The sequence below is a fragment of the Zonotrichia leucophrys genome, chromosome 1 (genome assembly GCF_028769735.1).
Source record: "Zonotrichia leucophrys gambelii isolate GWCS_2022_RI chromosome 1, RI_Zleu_2.0, whole genome shotgun sequence".
NCBI classification, from domain to species: Eukaryota; Metazoa; Chordata; class Aves; order Passeriformes; family Passerellidae; genus Zonotrichia; species Zonotrichia leucophrys.
In genome coordinates this window covers 106238186-106259921 of record NC_088169.1, presented here as the reverse complement: position 1 = coordinate 106259921, position 21736 = coordinate 106238186, and the positions used below count along the sequence as shown (strand labels likewise).

At 40.8% G+C, this 21736-nt stretch overlaps 1 protein-coding gene across 3 annotated transcripts in view; it reads right to left on the bottom strand.

The window, feature by feature from the left end:
- The window catches only part of SAMSN1 (SAM domain, SH3 domain and nuclear localization signals 1), a 116824-nt gene that overhangs the window by 19661 nt on the left and 75427 nt on the right, over window positions 1-21736 (bottom strand). Inside the window, exon 1 of one of the 3 annotated variants that reach the window (XM_064703404.1) lies at window positions 17287-17413. The exons of the other annotated variants lie outside the window; for them this stretch is intronic. Within the exon in view, the coding sequence (XP_064559474.1) occupies window positions 17287-17343 (57 nt within the window). The 5' untranslated portion in view covers window positions 17344-17413. Of the gene's footprint in view, window positions 1-17286; window positions 17414-21736 lie in introns of those variants that run through there. 3 annotated transcript variants of the gene reach the window in all.

Sequence of the window (21736 nt, the reverse complement as noted above, 5' to 3'; positions counted from 1 at the left end):
TTGTTTTGAGAGAATGTATTGGATTGGGAAAGTTAGGGAGTGGGGAGGAGGAAAAGTGGTTTTTGTAAGGTTTTCAATTTTTTTTTCTTTTCCTTATAGTCTTTCCTATTTTTTCCTGTAGTTTTAGGTAATAAAGTGTTATTTATGTTTAAGTTGGAGCCTGTTTTGCTTATTCCTGGTCACATCTCACAGCAGACACCAGGGTGGGGCATTTTCATGGGGGCACTGGCTCTGTGCCAGGCTCAAACCATGACATTTTTTGGTTCCCTGGACCGGGAAATCGAATCACGGGAGAATGATGAGGTAAAGCTGTGAGATGAGACCAAGAAGAATAAGGAAAGCATGTACTAAGTTAAGGTAGATGAATAGTCATAGTGAATCTAAGGTATTGTTGTGTAGAAGTGTTTTGTAGTCCTGTTGATAATTTTAGAAAGTGTATTCTCGGAGGTGAAGGGTGGAGTGTCATGGGTTGACCCGGAAGGAGTGAGAATTCTGGGAAGCTGTGGTCAAACCAATGAAGGTTTTGGGTTTCATACTGACACCTGGTGTAGCCAGTGGGGTTTGGACACACCTCCGAGAATACACAGGGTTAAAAGCAGGGCACTGCCCTGGCATTTCCTCTTTTTGGACATCGCGGCCGAGGAGTTCAGACCTCTCTCCCTCGCCCGGCCCGCTGCTGCTGGGCGGGGGAGGGGCCAGCCATGCGGTGAGGCCTGGGGCCGGGACAGAGATGGGCTTGAGGGGGCTTCGGGGGGGGCTTCGAGGATGGAAGGGTGGCGGAGCCCCAAGAGACATCGAGATATCGGGCAGCCAGCCCCTTTTTCCCCCCCCCCCCCGGAGAGAGAAAGAGCCGGCGGCACCGAATGTGATGGCAGCCCGCCAGGAGGAGAAGGGGGGAGGGAGAGAGAGCCCGGCCGGCCGCAGCAGCAGCACGTGTGGGAGTATCATCTCCTCTCAGAACAGACAGAGACTGAAAACTTTTAACCCTTTCCTGCATGATTGGGGCCTTGCGAAAATGCTAATCCTCCTCGAAGCTGAATAAGAAGGGAGATGAGAGATGATATGAGATAAGGACCTTGGCCCGGAGTTTGTGGAGATGATTGGATGGGGAGAGATGATTTGGAGTGGCCTTTGGGCTGGACGTTTTCTTGTAGCCATGGACTCAGTTGTTCCTGTGACACAGACTGCATTTAGGGGGAGGCAGTGCCTCAAAACCAGGAGGGTTCATTTGTGAGGACCCCCCGGCCCCAGGGGGTTGGAAATATATGGGGGGGACAGTTGTCCCAAAAGCAGAGACTGTGCCTTTTTGGAGTGAGACAAGGCATCCTTGAAAGACCACCCTAAAAGCAGCTCTGGCCATGTCTCGGTGGTGAGAGCACTGAGCATGGAAGGAACGTGTCACAAGCGGCAAATGGACTTTCCGGGCGGTGCCGGAGTGACAGGGAAGCACACGAGGGTCTCAGTGTGTCTCCACGAGAAGCCTATGGAACAAGAAGGACTCCTTTTCCTCTCCATGAACTGCAGTTTGAGTATACTAACGTGTGGGGCCAAGGCTGAGCAGTTGTTTTGAGAGAATGTATTGGATTGGGAAAGTTAGGGAGTGGGGAGGAGGAAAAGTGGTTTTTGTAAGGTTTTCAATTTTTTTTTCTTTTCCTTATAGTCTTTCCTATTTTTTCCTGTAGTTTTAGGTAATAAAGTGTTATTTATGTTTAAGTTGGAGCCTGTTTTGCTTATTCCTGGTCACATCTCACAGCAGACACCAGGGTGGGGCATTTTCATGGGGGCACTGGCTCTGTGCCAGGCTCAAACCATGACACATGCTACAGCATTACTTGGCTTAACAAAGCTGCATCACCTGAGTTGTGCATTAAGAGCGAATGAATTGCTCTGCCTTCCTTCTAGTTTTCACTCTTTCTGCATGTGGATAAATGGCATGGAAAGGAGGGAGGTGGCACAGCAGATTTTGAGGAGTGAGGTCATACAGAAATACCTGTCAGACATGCAGAGCTGCCTGACACTGCACTGCCCATGAGGGCAAAATGCATAAAATCACATTGATGCCAACTCAGGAGTCCCTTTAAGTGTGGCCCTAGAAACAGCCAGAATTTGGACATCTATCCACTCTACAGTGCCTTTAAGAGCTTGTTTTTATGTCTTCACCAATACTCACAGCTGGATCTAGAATGGGTTGGGTTTTTTAAGTACTTCCCTCTTCCATACTAAATGAAAATCTTTAATGCAGTATGAGAGTTCTTGAGCAGGGCTCTCTATTATACATGAGGCAATATAAACTCAGTCTATTTCTGAGTCTTCAAAATCCCCTCTGGAGGAAAAAGACACTGAACGAAATAGTAAACCACAAAATAAATGCACTCTGTCTGATTTAATAAGTGATTTCAGAGTATCTGGGCTGCAGCTTTTCCTGTACTTATTCATCCTTTTGCCTTGCCCATGTGATTTCAGCCGAAGTAGTTCCTTGTTCCATTGCTTCCTTCCCCCACCCCCAGCCACATGAGTCATATTTTCATCTCCCCCAGATTTCTAAAGCACTGTGCACTCTTCACCTGGCATCTCCAGCTCTCTCCTTTTGCTGTCAATCCAGGAAATTCACAAAAGGCTTGTGAGCTCCCAGCTTTCCTATTACAGAGTTCCAATCTTCTCCACCAGGCAAGAATGGTCATGAGGCAGCCTCAGGAGCAACAGAGGTGGAACATCCTTTGGGCAACCAAAGAGGAGCAGCAAAGGACTGGTTTGGGAGCACACTCAGTGCTGGCATGGACCTGCTTCCTGAGAAGTTAAGGAGGAATCCCTCCTTGATATATTTCCCTGTTTTCCCAAATTTATTTATTAATCAGTTCTGCCACCTCCCCCCAAAAAATGAATGTGGACAAAGCAGGGGAGCCTGAGCAGAGTCAGATGCAAGAGAAAAGCCTACCCACTTTTTGGCTCCATATTCTAAGCAGTGCAGCTTAAAAGAATAATAACATCCTCTTTTCCCCCCCTGCCCTATATTTCTGGAGACATCTAGCCTGAAAAATATTTCCAGCCAAAGGTTATTTGAAGAAACTGACCCAGATTTGTGAATATTTTTGGACAACTATAATGACATTTACTATTCACTGAGGGGAAAATAAAAAAAGAAAATACAAAAATAATTTGTTATTGATTGTAAAATCTCTGTTGTCTAAACACTGTGGTTTATTTGTTTTGGTTTTTTTTTTACATTGTGGGACTGAAAATTACTATTTGAATTGTACATTTAATTTTATCTAAAATTCCCATAAAGAGCTTTGCTATTAAGTAGATGAAGAACGTCCTGTGACAAGGGGTTAGCTCAATAGTATGATATAAAAACACAGCCCTGAGGATTATGGTTCTATTAGACAGGATTAACACCTTTGACTAGCTTGTGAGCCCAGCCAAATATGCCCTGCAGCACAGAGCAGGAGGGAGAAGGGAGCCTGGGATTCACAGCAACACTGGGAAGGGAAAGTATAAAATTGTCTCAGCAATCTCTAAACATACACTGACCTTTCTGTTGCATTCCAACACTTCAATATGTCTAGTAGGAATAAGTGTATATTAAAGTGCAGATGTGCTGGAAATAGTTTAAAGGGAACAAGAGGGAAAACATTGTTTAGTGTTGGTCTTACCTATAAACACTTGAGCACAGTTATTCTTTTTTGACCCTCGAAACAACCTTATATCCTACACGTGCAGGAGCCTGGGGCTATTGGTAGTGTACTTCAATGCTGCTTCATCCTTATTAAATATTAATAAGGGTTACAGGATGATTTCCACTGTTCTAGATAATGGTGTTGCTGCACTGGAGAGCACTGAATAGGGCTGCTTCAGCAGTTCTCTACACTAACTTTTTCCATTAAGTAATCAATAGGTACCACCTTTTAAAAATGTATCCAACCCCATTATACTGATAACGAAAAGCAGATTTAGGGGCTCCTGGCTGCAAAGGGAATGGGACTATTACTTTCAGTAGTGTCAGTCACTGCATTAGTGTCAGGGAACACCTACTTTGTGAAGATATGGACAGGCCTTATTTCCAGGTGAAGGGAAGCTTTTAAAGTAAATGCAAAGCTACTAAGAGAAAATACGCTATTGACTTTTGATACCAGGATTCAGCATCCTATAAAGTTAAGTGGTTTTTCTGGCTCAATTCATGCAAGAGCTACCCAGGGATATGTTAAGCAAATATGAATTTGCTCAGTAAAATCTAATGGAGGCATGGGCAGAGGGAGAAACAACTGTGTTTTCCCGCACAAGGGCTGATCAAATAATTTCTATAAATCAATGCATTAACTTTCATCTCTTCCCGCTCAGTATTCCAAACTAACATAATATAAAAAATCAAAGACACTTTTCAGTATTTGAAAACCTTCTTCCTTCTCCTATATCATTTATTCCCTGAAATCCAGGACTTTAAATAACCCTTTTAAAGGGATAAGTGCTATGTAATTGTTGTTTATTTTAATTTGGACAGTCTGCAGTTGATTGTCTGGCTTGACTGTAAATAGCCTATCATTTTCCCTAGAAAATAATATGGTATGGTATGCAAATAGTAGGACAACAACAGGTTCTGCAATCCATGTCTTTCTGTTATGAAAGATCCTTCCCTTGTAGGACATATAGGAGAAGTAAGTTCTTGTCTGTGACAAACCAGTCAGAGCTTCCCTGTGTCTAAAAACAACCTTTGAGCCAAAACTGCCGTTATCCTGATAAATAATCATTATGGGAGATATTCATCCCATATTTTTCTGTGGACAATTCACACTGCTCAGCAATGTGGTTGCCTGCTGTCATAAATTCTGGCCCATTATATTTTGCTTCAAGTCCTATTCAAAATATCTTTTAAATCCTGCATGTGTCAAAGGCTTTGTACTGACCCTCTCACACAAGTAAATCTCTTCAAATTCCCCCATGCATTTTAATTTTTAGCTTCAATTCATTCTTAGACTACCCAAACCATACAAGCTGTACAGGGGCAAACGTGGACACTGGAAGTAACAAAAAGGGAGCTCAGCATGTTGCTCAATTTCCTTGCCTGCCACAGACACTTGTCTTCTCCCCTCTTTTTTGAGAGCAGATCCAGCAGCCCTCAGGAGAACAGCCTGTTCTTGCTGCTCTGATTGATGGAGATAAGTGGAGATCAGGATTTGATTCATTTGTTCTATTCCCTGATGGTTCTGGTCTCTTCAGAAGGAGGAGACCACTCTGAGAATGAAAGAGTTACTGAGTAGGGATGAATATTTCCACTCTGCTAGCTTATCTTCTTGCATAGATAATCAAAAGAATTGTCTCCTACTTTCCCAGATGGCAAGACAGCAATTTATAGCTTTTTGGATGTTCTGTGGGAAAAAACCCCACAAACCAAACACCACCAAAAAAATCCTTACTTCTGTATGAAGAATGAGAATTTACATAAAAGATTAAGTGACTCTCCAAAGGGTAAGGGAAGCAACAAAAGAGAAAGCATCATGACCTCTGTACCACAGGGAATTTTTCCTATTTACACATTAGTTACACATACAGAACTTCTGACCACTAACCAACACATTAATATAACTTTATAGCCCACATGAAACACGGCCTAAACCTTGCACTTCACCAGTCAAAAGCAATAAAAAAGATACAGCTTGTTCCTGCTAACTCAAATAGAGCAATCTACTGAAATGGCATTTTTAACTGGCTTAAAAATGACTCTATAAAAGGCTGGTTGTTATCATGGCCTGGTGTTCAGTAGCTGCATGGAGGTGGGGGAGAGAGGGGAGCAAAGTGGACCTTGAACAGAACTGCCGCCACCAAGCCTCAGATCAAACACCCCAATTTTAACAGTGGAAAAGCACTGGAAAAGCAAAGCTGAATTTAAAAAATGAGTTAATCATAACTAACACTCCTTCAGGTGAACAAACTGCACTCTCCAAAGTAAACACTGAGCAGCTGTTTTATCAGTGCCTCTAAGTGGTACCAGCCTCTGTCTCTCAGCCCTGACTCCCTGCTGACACCAGGCACGGAGTTCCCAATAACCCAGTCAGGGTCACCACTAAAAACCAGTCTCCAGTGCTTCCAGGGGCACCTTGCTCTGGGCAGGCACTGGGGCAGCTGAGAGAAGGGCAGAGCTGCTGTTCCTGAAGTTAAACGAGGCTGGGATTTTTTGCAAGGTCTGTAAGTCTTCTCCTAGAAGGGGAAGCCATGTAGGACATCTGAGCAAAGAGGCAGTTTGCTCTGGCAAAAAATAAAAAGTGCTGTGTTGATTAAACATCTTTGTGCGGGACTAAATAAGGAAGCAATTTAGGAAATGCCAGTCTTAACACTCAGAAAGTTTTGTGCAAGTGAGTATTGCAAAATCTGCAAGGGGGGGGAGGAACCTGACTCCACTTTCTTTAAATGCACATTGACCCTGAGTTTTGAGCACCATTGTTCCTGCAGAGCACTCTCAGTTCCCAATGAGAAAAGTCACACCAAGTGCTCTTCTGGCAGTCTGTCCAATTCTGGGAGTGTGCACACAGGTATTTGCAATAATTATGTAATTAAGACTTTATTATTTATATGACATTTAATTAAAAGTGACTTTCAGTGGCACACAAAACCATGAAAAGAAAATGACTTTAAAAGAAGGTTAAGGATGTGTGACAAACTCAGAGGAGCTATGAAAATGACAGCTAAGGATTTGGCATGATGTGCACTTCCACCTCCCTGCTATCCTTTTTCTACCCTTCATTTACACATGGGCAGAAAGACCGAGGGATGAGCCTTGAAATCCACCCTCCACAAAACCATCACTGCAGTGGAGGGGAGCACTGCCTGAGTAAAGGCTGGTTAAACACTACATAAGCATTGCATGCTTTGATCTTTAATCCCTTAAATACCAACATCTTTCCTCTCCTGAAACTTCCTCCTCTTCAAACCCGCTGAATTCACAGACGAATTCTCACATTTTAAAACCAAATCACCTAGCAGCTTCAATTAAAGTCCTTTCCCTGCTTACTTAAACAGCATGATTTTAATAATGCTGTGTGTTATCTAGGTCCTGACCTTGCAGGGTTTTGCTGGATTTCCTGTGTGAGAGAAATTACTCACAAGCATGTTTGACTAAATAAAGACAAAAACACATTTGCCTGAAGAGGGGCTGAGAAGAATCCAGCCCCAAAGGTTCAGTTTTGCAGGGACCCCCAGGCCTGGCCAGCACACCCACAAGTGGGCACCCAGCATGCACTGGCAGAGGAGGTGGGAATGTGGCTGTTCAGTGAAAGGTGTTCCTTCAAACGACCTTCCAGATGAAAACAAGATTAAAAAAATAACCTCTAAGCCACGGTCAAGTGTGACCGTCCCAAAAGCTCGTTTGTTCTTTTTCTGAAGAGTAAGCAAACTTCAGAAAGCCCTTACACGAGTTTCACTGCCCTACTGCAGCCTTACCCTTGACAACAGGTAATGACCAACAATAAGCTAATTCTAAGGAACTTGGGGGAGGGGGCCAGAAAGAGAGTTAGTTTTTATTACTTTTAAATGAGTGTTTGATACATCATCTTGGTTCCCCTGATTAATGTTCGCAGCAAACTCAGCCATTGGAGTTGTAATGTTTCTGCAAGCTTCCCTACAGCAAAGCCCAGCCATTAATTCAGTGGCATATGTCAGCTCAGCAGAGCAAGGTCACTCTTCTCTTTCAAGGGGAACCTTTTTAGAAATAATAAAACTGACAGAAAGTTCTTTTTTGCATGCTTTATGTCACCTGAGGTTGAGTGCTGCAGTTAATATCACAGAGCTTATAAACATTCCCATCTTCAGCAGTCTCCAAACCCACCGGGCTCTTAGAACCTCAACTTTTTTTCTTTTTTTTAAAAGTAATATAGTGACAGCTTTATGTGGGGCAGATATACAGTATGTAATCCTAAATGAGTAAAAAGTAAGTAAAAAATGAACAAATCTTTTCTTGGGCATTTTAGAGGAGAAATTTTGGAAGACACTAAGGACTGCTGATGCTGCAGGATATTAGTGCTTAGAGAAAAAGATGTGGGATTAGGGACTTTATCTCTGTGGATGCTTGCATCTTTGGATAAAGGGAGGAAATTTTAAAAAGCACCAGTCCACCTTGTTTCCATTTCACTGCTAACTGATACTGTATAGGCATGTGATGTAAAGAGAGCCCAAATTTAATTGATCTATTATGGAATGATTTTGAATTTGTAAGTAAAGGTGTCCCAGTCATCTGCTATGATAATTAATTGCAACTGGAACTTATTTATGGGGGTACAAATATTATGGGACATGATAAACAAAATAACTAGCTGAAGAATAAGATCCAAACAATAGGCCATTTTCCCCCTCATTATCTCCCTTCAGACATCCTGACTACACTTGATTAATGAATCCATAGTGAGATTAGCTGAAATTGCCTTAATGGAGATGCACTACAGTAGAGAAGCAAAATTCAGTGCAGTATCTATCATCAGTCACTGAATTTGAGTGCTTCATCAGATCTATCTGTCCATTTATTTAAATCATTTCTATATTGGAAAACAAAGCAAAAAAAGCAACAAAGAAATAAAATACTAGGTTCATTAGAGTGGGTTAACTTTTGACTCCTTTGAAATGTAAACTAGGGTCACCATTTTTGCTTTTTCTTGGGTCCTCCCTTGTCTAATGGCTGTGTTCCAATGTTGGCTTGCTGTCATCAACAGGCCAAAGTTATCCTTACTGTCCAGTTAAAGAAAGCACACATGGCACTTCATTGCAGCTTCTCAGGCTTCAAAAACTGGACATGCTTACACAATTTATGCCTGGGAACCCTAAATATGCTCCTGGGACTTTTGAACTTATAAGTTCAGCAAGATTTTGGTTTCTTTATTGAAGCTGAAAGAAGGTTGGCAGCTCAGGGTTTCCATATGATTTGGGAGTGTGTAAGAATCCTTCTTAGAGCACAAATTATAATGCATTAAATTCCATGTTTGCTTTGTAGTGCAAGCTCTGTATTTGAAATCCTAGGGAAAAAGAACCTAGGAATTTAGATATCTTAAGATATCTAAGATATCTGAAGATAGCTGAATTCTGATAGATATCTGAAGATACCATTCTGATTCTGTTCAGGTCATTCCAGAAAAGGAATGAATACAACCAACAGCTCACTGGGGTACCAGTAAGAGCATATGTATTCCCCTCTCTCCATTTGATTATCTCTGTGGCATGAGTTGTTGTGATCACAGCTCAGTGGAAAAACTACAGCTTCATTTCATGAAAAACAATTGTACCAGGTGCCTGAAGTGTGTTTTCATTCTGACACATGAGAAGAGTGAGACTGAGCATTTTCCCCCTCCCCTGCTCCAGCAGCTTCCACGAGAACCACACGTAGTGGAGACACCAGTAAAGTGCTGCTCCTGAGGCAACGACACCAGTGAGGGCTTTGAGGTGTTCTTTGAACCCCAGATTTAAGGACATACCCCAAATCCTACTGAAATCAGCCATATCACTGCAAAGGGAACTCTACCAACTACGTTATTTTAGGAAGATGTTGCCTCTTTCCATTCCTTCAGATATTGGCTAAAATCACAAACACAAAGATATTTTCAAACAGTTTACCACAATTACCAAGATATATTAGCCAAGCAAATGCAAACTCCATTACAGAGACAGGAAGAAAAAGATGTAAACATGCCAGTAATCAACATCAGAAGAATCCTGCCACGTGTTTGTGCTAGAGCTGGATGGTTGCTCTACCACCATCAGTCATTTCATGCAACCTCTCCACAGCTTCTGAGCGGCTCTAACCATCAGTGAACCACGTCCCCTTTTCAGCTTTTTGAAGTGGTTTTTCAACATTATATCTGATCTTAAAGAAGGAGGCAGAGAGACAGAAATGCAAGAGCAAAACAGTCCAGCTGTGGCCAGTGAAACCATTGAGGAGCAGCAGAACTGAGCAACACTTGGCACAGGTGCAGGCAGCAGGGAAGCCACGTGAGCTCGCTCAGCTGGCTCGGCCACTGCTGTCCCCTCCTCACACATCTGCTTTGGGCTGTGCTGTCACTAAGTGAAGCTGATTTCTTTGTCTCATGGCTGCACCCTGTCAGTGACACATCTCCACCTCTGTCTCAAACATAATGGTAGAGGGAAGACACAAAACTGCAGCATGTTTTCTGGTGGAGCAGAACTCCTCTCCCGAAGGAAGCCATGAGGAGCACTGCAGAAAAACCTAAAGCCAAGTACTCCAGTATTCAGGGACTCATGTCCCACTTGTCCTTCAACATATCTGGAAGAACAGCAAACCTACCAAAGCTACCACATCAGGTCAGCATGGACAAGAAGGGGAACTCTCACTTCTTACAGCTCTCAAGCAAGCGACCATTCAGCACCTCATGGAAATCAAGTTCAGCAGTGTTAGGTTACATGGCTGTTCTTGTGAAGATGCTAAAAGAGATGAAGACAAAGAAGGGTAGGAAAAGGACTAAAAGAAGTCCTTTTACTCCTCCCAGAAGACCATAATGTTGCAAACCAGCAGGTCACTGGAGCTTGTTGCCAGAGAAATGTTGTCAGCTTCAGTGCTGGGTGATGAGATAGAAGACCCTTTGCTTTTGAAGTTCAGCTTTCCAGAAAGGAGCCAGAAGATGTTATGACTGGCAATTAAGCAGCCTGAAGATTCTGTACAGGTGAAGTCATTATCCAGATTTCTGTGTATCCATGGAATAAACTAAAAAAAGTATGGAGAGGAAAAGTAGCAGAAAAGTATATACTGTGCAAAGTCAAAGAAGCAGCTTCCCTGAAGAAGTCTCCAAACTTCCACAGCTGGAATTTCACTCTCAGGTTTAAAAAAAAAATAGCAAGAACATGCTCTTGGGTGCACTTTAAGTGGAATAAATTTTTTTACAAACCTACAAGGGTTAGAGTAAGCATGAATAGAGAGGAGATTTCACTTAAAAAAAAGATAAGTGATCATTCATCTTCCTGTGGAATAACAACAGGCATACAACACACCTCTGATTCATGAAACAAAGTTTTCCATTAGGATGGTTTCAAGGATATATGATATGCTAAATATTCTGAGCATATATAACCTGTAGCCTGGTGCCAAGCAGCAAGTGTTGAGCAAAACCACTGACACTGCCAATCTGTGGAACAGAGTATAACTGCTTCTAACAACTGGAGTAACTCTTTGTTGCAGCCTTTCAGAAGAGAAAGCTGAAGGGATATTGTGATTACAGAGACCCAGAAGACTTTTTTCCCCTTTCTCAGGAGTGGGTATTCCCAGCAGGTTCTACCCACATAGCAAGGGATTGATTCTTCTGGCTGAAGTGTTTGTGGCCACCCAGAAAGTGCCTTTACAGCTGCCAAGTGATGGCTTTATAGCAGCTTTTGTCTGAATTTATGCTGTGACATAGATTACTAGATGAATATGGAGGTACAGGAAACTGTAAGCCACATCCTCTGCCAGTCCTGCCCGTACATTTTTACTGCTTTTTCCCCAGCAATGACAGGTATCCTAACCAATGTTTACTTTGGGGTATTTGGGTTTTCCTAGAAACACAGTAAGTAAGTCAACTGCTCTTAAACAACTCTTAAAGCATTAGGAGGCATCTAATGCTGATTTGTGTCACCTTGGTAGTTGTGTTACGTTATTTGTCAGAGAGCACAGTTATAAATGCTGTGGCTGATAGTCTGGTTTCTAAAAATGCCTGGATAAGGTGGTTCAGGCAGACTTTTTGAAATGTTCCTACTTGCCTAAGAAAACAAACAAGACCCTGGATTTGTTACTGTAAGCAAAATTAATATTAATGTGTAAATATTCCCTTCAGAAGGTTGCTCTCACTTGTTTTAAAATATTCTGCTTTTAAGGATTAAGCCTGGCCAGTGAAGGAAACCAAGACAGGGAAGAAAAACAAATTAAATGAGTATTGTGCAAAGTTGACAAAAATGTCAAAAGATGCTTAATCAAGGGAACACACAAAATAAATCAGTACTGGAACAGGCCACAGCTATAATTTTTCCATTGTAACATAAGCTAGCCAAGAGTTTTGAGAGTATGTCTTGATCAAATTGGGGAGTCTGGTGATCCTAATCAGCCTCCTGCCAAGGGCCAGGTGAGAGATCACTGCTCTTTCCCCACAAACACTCTGGACCTTTACTTCCTGCTGGGCAAACAAATTTCCTCAAATTTCAATAGCTCTCTAGAAGAGATATGTTAACATATATGTTAAGACACAACTTTCTGAAGCTGCTCATGAAAATAAAGAATAATTAGCTGAAGACTGTGGAGCATGATGATAATATAAATAAAGAAAAAAATAGCAGAAGTCAGAGAAGCAGTGAGATGATTGTAGAACCACCCACTCACACAAGGGAAATAACCCAAGGTTCACTCTAACCTTGTTCCAGTACTTTATGAAGCCTAAGGGAGACAGAAAACACCTTCTGAAGTGTCACCTGCAATCCCTCTTTTCCCCATCTCCACACACATGGTTTTTACAAGTATCATTATTTTTCTCTGAACCCCCCCACTAAAGGCCCACAGGTATTTACAGCATAAACCAGGTTCTTAAAAATACTTCCCAGATGTTGTCATCTGCTCCTGCTTATTTACCAGAGTTCAAATGGATTTTGACAAACAGTCTTTGCTCAAGAGGCAATGCACTAAAGCCCTTTAATGACAGAACTATGTGTCATCTTTGCCTATAAGCATAAATTTGCACAGCGGGCAGTGCGGTGAAAACAGCTTATCATCAACTCATCACCTCTCATCATTGTTAGAATGAAATGCAAATGGAAACCAACATCACTTCAGTCATGGTTGTGAAAATTAGCATCTGTGACATTAGCACTGGCTCGTTTATTATGCACTTGAAATTTCAGGGGGAAAGAAAAGAATGTAAAACTTCATAACTCTACCAGTCTTTACCTTTGAAATAAAATTAAAACCTTCAGCTTTCCCCACTCAAGGATAAATCCTAGTTAATATTCATTAACACTGAGCAATCTCCTCACTGCAGATCTTGTCCTACAGAAGTTCTAATTATGTCTCATATTATTTTTGGTGTTTAGGTTTGCTGTACCTATTTCCTTTTCTTTCATAAGTATTCCCCATTGGAGAGGCATGAGCCACCATCTGAGACAAAAGCAGCACCAAAAACTTGCTTATAGCATCTGTCTGCATTACAGGCTCCAAACTCCTAGGCAAGCAATAAACTTTACTAGGATAATCCTGCTGAAATCAATGGGATCACAGCTAATTTATTCATTTAAGTCAGAATCAGGATCAGGCTTTTGTGAAAAAAATACAAAAAGGTGAAATTCTGGCCTCAAGAATATGGCAAAAATGTGCATTGATTTCAGCAATGTCAGGGTCTCATTTTAAGCTTATAAAAAGTAAAATTACTGGTATGAAACTGTACTAGGGAACAAATTTGCATATTGAAATGTTTCCTCCTGTTGGATTTGCTACTCTTTTCTCATAACCCCGAAAACAAATAATGGTTTATCACCTAAGTAAGCAAATATTGATTTAATTAGAAGATTGGACATCTTTTTTGCCTAAATGAAATGCAGAGGCATTGACCCTGAATTGTCTTACACACCAGAAGTAAGCTGAGTTTAAAGCACCAAGTGCATTTGGAAGCAGAATAAGGAAACAAAAACGTCTCAAACCTTTAGCATAAACATAGATCAGCTGTCATGTAGAATAATGACACAAGACTTTCTTCACTCAAGCCAGAAAAAATGGCACAAAGTCGTCTTTGCTTCATGTTGAAGTGAAGCCAAGAATCATCAGGCAGTTCTCAAGTTTGCTGTGTCCAGAGGAAAGGGGAAGAGAGAGAGAGAGAGAGAGAGAGGGAGAAAGGAGTAGGTTCTGCCCAGCACATTTCATGGGCTTGCAAGTGGGCAAGACAATGCAGGGATGTTTTACAGATTATTTGCACCTGGACAAATGTGTAAAACAGTGCAAAGTGGAATGCAGAATAGCTGTGAAGTGCTTCAATGGGGTTTTATGTGCATGGTGCTGCCTAAAGGGGGTACAAAGAGAAGACTAGAACCTGTATAATTTGTTAGTGTTTTTTTCTTACCGTTATTCTAAATCTGCTTCATTCCACTCCCCAGATGCACTGACATCTGCAACATCATAAGGCTCAGAGAGGCTGAACTCCAGGTGATTTCAGGACTCTTTCCTTCATCCTCCAAGCCAGCTGCTCTCCTCCCCAGCTCTCTGAGGGGTGGTGGGACAGACTGCACAGACCCAGAGCTGAAGCACATCTAGGACATGTGTCCTTTCCCTGCTCTGCCGGGCTCCAGGAATGCAGGAGCCACGGTGAGCCACTCCACCCAGCCATCAGCGTGACCATGGACCTCAGGGCTTTGTGCAAGACCTACTTTGGCTGACCTCACCTGCCCACACATAATTCTGCAGCTCTGAGCAGCCTCACAGTGCAAACCAAGCCCTGTCTCATCTGGCAGGAATGAAAGGAGGGCAGGCAAGGACTCCCTGAAGGGAGGGATGGGAGATGCACACGTTCTGTGTGTCTTACATGACTTTCTAAAAGTCATTTAAGGTCCTGGATAGACAGATAGGTTACATCAGATAGGCTTGGAATAGAGAGCTTCAACCCTTCAGTTGGTTGAATTTCTTCAATATTAAGCAGGGTATTTTTAACCCTTAAGACTTTTCCTTTATAATTCAGCTTCCTAAGCTGTTATACAAGGTATAAATGTGCACTAGTATGAACAGCTACAATGATAAACATTTGCAAAGGATCAGAATTCTTCCACATTTCTTTTGAATGCATTTCTGTCTCATTTCTCTCCCAGTTTTCTCTGAAATTACACCTGGTTTAGATGTTTTTTGCCTAACAATGAATGTTTATTTATATAAATGCATTCAGTAGTTATATGCATATCCATGAATACACAAGAGCTTCCAGACATTGAAAGAAGTTATTAGCATGGCTGCAGCACTACTGAAATCTTGCTGAATGGCAAAAAAACCCTGCAAAACTATTCTTTTGTGGCAGAGATTAACTTTTTCATAGTGTACACAGAGAGCATTAAAATAGATTTTTGTCTATGCAGCATCTAACACATCTGCAGAAGTCCCTTAGCACCACAATAATAAATAAGGCAACTGCATTGCACATAGTGAACAGTGAGATATTGAACCTGAATTACTCTTGCATTGGTCATTGAATTTCCCACCTCCATGAGGGGTTTTATACAGCGGCAGCAGGTTACCTTGAGAAAGGCTTTAATGCTGGCCTTCTGTGATATTCATTCATCTTTATCAAAAGGCATCAATTCATGCCAGTATTCTTCACATTAGAAAATAATAAAACCAAAAGGATTAAAAAGAAAATATTGGTGAAACACTCTAATTAACACACAAAAATTTGTACAGTTGTGATAAAGACAAGTGGTCACCATGGATAAGATTCAATTACCTAAAAAGATCTTTTTGGTGTCCCCTTTGAGAGTCTAAGGCTGCAAACCTGATTTTCATTTAAAATGAAAACCAGGCCTTGTGGCTGTCCCACAGGTCTGTGTGGATGTGCTGGAGACACTGGGATGTCTCGGCGGCCTAAAGGCAAGGTGAGATAGCCCAGGATTTGCCCAGTGGCAATGGTGGGAGCATCGTGCCGTGTGAGCATGAGGAGGGACCAGATGTGGCCAGCACAGAGCAGGGCCAGCCAGGACATGACCCACAGAGGTCACTTGTGAAATGCTGTAACTTCTCCAAGAGGTGAGGACTTGTGCCCCATCTTACCCAACTCAGCATTAAGCAACTTGAGTATTTACGTTGCTTCCCTGGGACGAGTTTTGAAACGTGCTACAAACAAAGATTCCTGTTCTGTGCAACGTGGGGCTGTCTGCCCCCCTGCCCTGATCGTGAGCAGCACGTCCAGCAAAGGCATTCCCCTTTTGAAAAGTGTACACAGTTCTGTACAAAAGTGGGCCTTTAGAAATAGAAATCAGACTATTGTTAAGGAATGCCTTATTTTGGAAGAGGAGAGTGGCCAAAACTCGGCTGGAATGGGCTTTGTTTCCCTCTCTTTAAAATTTTCAAAATTTTAAAGAGAGGGAAACAAAGCCCATTTCCAGAGGCTTTCATGGTCATTTCTTGTTTAATAGATAATGTAATTAGGTATTAATTATAATTCTTCCCTGCCATTAAAACACAATATTATGAATAAGCAGAAAAAATTGCATACCAAGACAACCAGTGCAATGCTTAAAAAAATTAAAATGTGGGGGAAAATAGTATCAAATCACTTCAAATCCATTGAAAAAGCCATTAATTCTAACTGTTAATGAGTCATGGTCTAAGATTGCAAGCACAGTCTACAAAAGCCAATGCTGTGTGAAACCACAAGACCTCCTTGCTGAAACAGTGTCTGCAGTAATCTCTTAGGACACAGAAGTCACTGAGGGAGGTCTATTCCCAAACAATGAGAAAGAGGATCAGTAAATTGGGAAACAACAGCTGAAAGCAGAGAAATACTGAAAGAGTTTTCTAATCTCTATGTTAAATTTTCATCACTGATAAATGAGGCAGAAATGGAGGCTGAAGTACTCAGGTTGAGCAGTAGCTGTTGCATTGCAGACTTGCAATACTCTACAATACTTGTACAATACAATGCACAGAGGTCATTTTGCACTCAATCCAGTGCAGAGACTGGAAAGAAATTTCCAGCATTGGACACATCGTTATGCATCTTGCAGAACTCTCACTTCCTTTCTTACAATTCCAGATTGTGGAAAGTGTCCAGTGTAGCACGTTGTCAGTTTGCTTAGAGTATTTCTTTCCGGCTGATATTTTAATGATTCCCAGAGAAATTAAGATGACAAGCACTGACTGCCAAGTACCCTCTTCTCCTGTGGTTATGGTGATGCAAAAGCAAATTTATTAAAATAAGGGACAAAATTAATAGATTTTCTAATTCTTCACTGATTCTTCACTGATTCTCACACTCCTTTCTGGGACATCATTGGTTTATCACAGATGAAATGGAGAGAGGGGATTTTGGATGCCCATCTAAAAGACCGATGCAGAGCATAAAACTACAGACAAAGTCCAGCACTGGAATCCATTAGCACAGCTATAGCAGCTTCACAATGATGATTCCTTGAATTGGACCTTTACTATTATAAAGTGAGTAAATGCAGACAGATTCCTGAGATTATAGCACCGAGATACTTGCAAGCACATAAAATCCTGAAGCTAGGATTTAAGAGGAAACCCTCGCATTAAAAACTGTTAATTCCTGCTACTATTATTAATTAGCAAGAAAACCATGACATTCTTACCTTTGGTTTTTGGCTTTTCTCCTTCTCAGATGCATTAGATGGTTTTCTCTTCAGCATGTTTAACTCAGTTAATCCACTGGACGTGCAACTGCTCTGAATTTGTGACCAAAGTGAGTGCAAGGGAAGGCACTCCGGATGTGTGCATGGGTTATGCAGTTCCTTATTCTACCAGGATGTGACTTCACTGGGCTGCCTTGTGGCATGGGGCAGCAAACTGAGTCCTTCCTTTGGGGAGGGGGTGAGGAAGGAAGGGAGGAAGTGACGGGGACAAGAAAGAGAGAGGTGCACCAAGGACAGGAGTTGAAAATTAGGGCAGGGGTCAAAGTAGAAATGCTTTAAAACTTATCTGTGTGTCACCATCAGCCCTTAGTAAGATTTTGGACAACTTCAAGAAAATAATTTTCTTTTCCTCTCTCAATTTTTCTCTCCCTAGCCTTATGGCACTAAGTGCACATTTATTTCCACCAGCGCTGGGACTTGTGTGTGAAGAAGGTGGGCTGATATTCAGACGACCAAGAACAATAACATCAACTATTATTGATACCAGATGTGAGCTACACTGTGGGTGTAATTGGCCCCTAACTCCTCCATTCCTCTCTTGGCTCTCCAGCAATTCAATAAAAGAAATGAGATTAAAGGTTGCTGTTTGGTAGAGAAGGGAATTATCTAAAGCCATCTTTTTCTTTTGCATGGTGGAATAATTTTTTTGCCATTCATCACAGAACTGAGACGCCCTGAAACAGCACTTTTCAGTCCTCCATTTTCCTTGATTCACTGAAAAAGTCACTGGGAGAAAAGGCAAGTCTTACAGCAGACTTTAAACAAAGAGGCTGAGGAAAATGACAGATATCCTCTACAACGTCTTGGAAACCAGCCCAAAAGCTAAAATAAAATGGAGCTATTAAAAGAGCCTAAATTCCTGTGTCATTTTGCTTGATTTTTTTTTTTATCTTAGAGAAGAAAACAAGTCTTGAGCATCCTTAGTAAAACTTATTTGTTGTGAATCATAGGCCGCCAACCTTGAAACTATTAAATATTCCCAACATTTTGCTGAGCAATGGAGGCAAATTCTCAGTTTCAAACCCCAAATTTTCAGGGTCCTCACAGAGCTTCAATTAAATCCTAATTAAATATTACTGCATATGTAAAAGAATTACCTTAGTAAGTTGCAAAAAAAAAAAAAGTTCAAGAGTAACTGTCAAGAAAAAAAGCTTTGGTAAATTTTTTCCCAAAATTTTGTTATTTTTTCAAAATTGTCTTTTTCTAAGCAGCCTAAATTCAAAATTTTGGCATAAATAAAAGCTATTTTTAAACTACTCTTCTATTATATGAATATTCCAAGGAGGGATAAGATATGTTCATCAGATGAATTCCCTTTTTGACTTGCTATTTGGACTTCTCTTTAAATGCTTAAAAGAAGTTTTGGAGGATTTTTTGGGTTCTAAAGGATGGGCAGCTGGATGGACTGAGACTGACTGATGAAGGAATAATTGTTATACACTAATGGTATTATGAGGTTTTCCTTTCCAGGTCCTCTGAGATAGGGATTGGTAAGAAGCGGAGGAGGAACTGGGGTTAAGGTACTGAAATTTTGTCAAATATAGGCCCAAAAATCTCTGGGTTAGTGGGCTGCAGTGGAGTGTTTTGAACCTCAGCACATGAAGCTTCACTTCACATTTTAATCAGAACAATACTAATTTAAACAAAAGTTGAATGTGAGGGTTTTATTATTGAAAACATATCCATTAGAGTTCCTAATTATTGAGATTATTACTAATAAATTAATTTATAATAATGGTTTGCTCAGAGATATTTTTTCCCTATATTTGAAAAGATCACCTGAAACATCAGTTTAAGTTTCTAAGCAGAAGGAGGTTTTGCCATGGATATTTAATCAGCTTCAGTAATTCAGTAGGACCATAAGTTGTTACAAAAGCTGCATGTATGTTTAATAGTAATTAAACTTGATTATTATCTCCATAGATTTACATTGCAGTATATTGGTTTTCTTTTTAATCTGATCCAAACGTGAGGATTAAATCAGACTCTCCTGATCATTAGACTGTGATTTCCTGTCTCAGGCCACTGTTAAAATCTTCATGATTAATAAAATGGGAACTCATCTGAAGAGTAATATATGAGCTTCCTTTCTGTAGAATATTTATTGTTAAACAGGAAGAAAGAGGCTATTTCAAGAGATATAGTACCCACCCATATCTATTTCCTTTCCTCATCCACATATCAGAAAAATTATAGCAGCTTGAAGGCTGACCTGATTATGTTCTTGCCCTTGGAAGGTTGACCCACCAGTTTTAAAAAGTAACAAAGGGAAGAAAATCAAACATATATAACATTAAGCTCATTTAAATTAGTTAACCATTAGGTTTCAAAAGGAGCTCTTCTGAATTAAAAATTAATAATAAGCTTTGTGCTTATATCCTCTGTATTTGAAGCTAATTTTTCAAAGGGGAATGAGTACCTGTGTAATAGTTAAAGAAAAATTCTTATATTTAGTATTCTCTTTGACATGATTGCCTGTAACTTATTCAATTTCCTTGCTGGACTTTGAATCTGATCCAAATCCCAGTGAAATCAATAGGAGTTTTTCAGGTAATTTTTATGGGGCTTGGACTGACTCCTCTATCCTGAAACAACCAGGCAATGTCACTCTTTTATCTGCAAAGTCTTACAGGCAGAAAGGCTATCCACTTAAAAATAATTAAGATGACCCCATGAGAATGATTCTCACTGTCATTATATTTATAAAAGGCAACATCCTTTACAGCTTATTATTATCATTACTCACTTTTAATGAATGGACCGTGATGAATGGTCCTGGATGTTCAAGAGCTTTATGTGCCTCCCTCCCACATGGTATCACATTCCCCCAGGGGCTCCATCCAGTTACCTTCCCTGAGAGGAGAGATCACTTCCACACTAAACTGCAAGAGTAAACTCGTCCTTTCAATACTTGATTATTCTGATAAAACCAGAAAGTAGGGCGTGAAGTAGGTTGAAGGGTTTAGCACTCTGGCCACCTGTCAAAAAGCAAATGAAATGAGACTTTCTCTCTGTTAGCAACTCGTTTTTCATTGTCCATCAGACAAAACTGGCCCAAGTTTAACTGGAGGCTCAAAGATACCTTGGGGCTCTACATTGCTTTCCCCAATAGTAACAAGTAATAGTAAACAAGCCCAGAGTGTCTTATGCAGACAAGAACTAAATAAACTGTTTAGTACAATACAACACCCTTAGTCTGTTTCTTTTAATTAAAAGAAGACATTCTGAACAAGAAAGAAATCCTGCCTTCAGCCTGTGATTTTATGGCCGTGCATCTCCCTGTGCCATCTAAGTCGCTTAGATATTGCAGGAATCTCAGAATAGCAAGTGAAGCTGAGTGAATAATTTGCAGTGAATAATTTACTCAACAAATTTAATCTTTATTTCCTCAAGGAATGTTCGTGAGCAGAACACAATTTCCTCAAATGTATTAATTATGGGCCAGAATTTAGCTAGATACTTCCCTCTCCTGGTCTGATTTGAGCCAGCCACAGCTACAGTCACTGCTAATCCTCAGCAGAGCTCTCTCCATAAACTACCACAGCAAAGACTCTTCAGAAACTAAAAGGAAAAAGTGTGAAAAGTGAAATCAAGCCCTCTCTCCACTGATAAACCATGAAAGAAGACAGAGGTTGAGGGCTGGGCTGTAAGCATTTAAACAAGATACTCACTTCAATTTTAATGCCAAAGATCAAGGCTGTGATTTTCCACTGGATTGCTGGGGAATGGAACTGGATGCCTAAAGTCCCATCTTTGAGACTCCCACATGCTCCTCATCCAGAACTTAGTATTGAAAATTGGTCCCAAATATTTGGGGACTTCACACAATAAGGCACACGATTTCCTATTGAATAGGCTCCCATGTGCTTTTCTCATCAGGAATAGAAAATGGAGAAGCTTCAGAACCTCAGAGTCTTAGAGAGACAGGACATGATTAAAGAATATTTTAAGCTTACAGTTTTGATTTGTAGCTGTGTTGACTCTTTATCAAGAAGACTGCTATCCCATACGAAATATAATACTTATGAAACCTGGCCATGCAGCCAAGGGAATAACTAACGCCTAAATTCAAAAACTTAATTTTTGCTTCAAAACAAAAATTTTTTGCTTCTAAAACTTAATTTTTGGTAAATTGTTTACATTGGGTGAATTTTTAATGACATACATAAAATGAAAAGGCATTCCCACCATGAAGAGTGGGAATCAAAGCTTATTTGAGCAACCACACCAGGGTGCAGAACAGCAGGAATACCCTAATCATGCCAGGTCCCAGGAAACGGGATTTTGGCCTCCCAGACTACTGGGCTTCCTTCTCTTTCTTAAAAAAATGTTACTGTGATTCTTCCTTCTTTTATGCAAACCCTTTGCCTTTAAGGTCAGTGGAGTCATG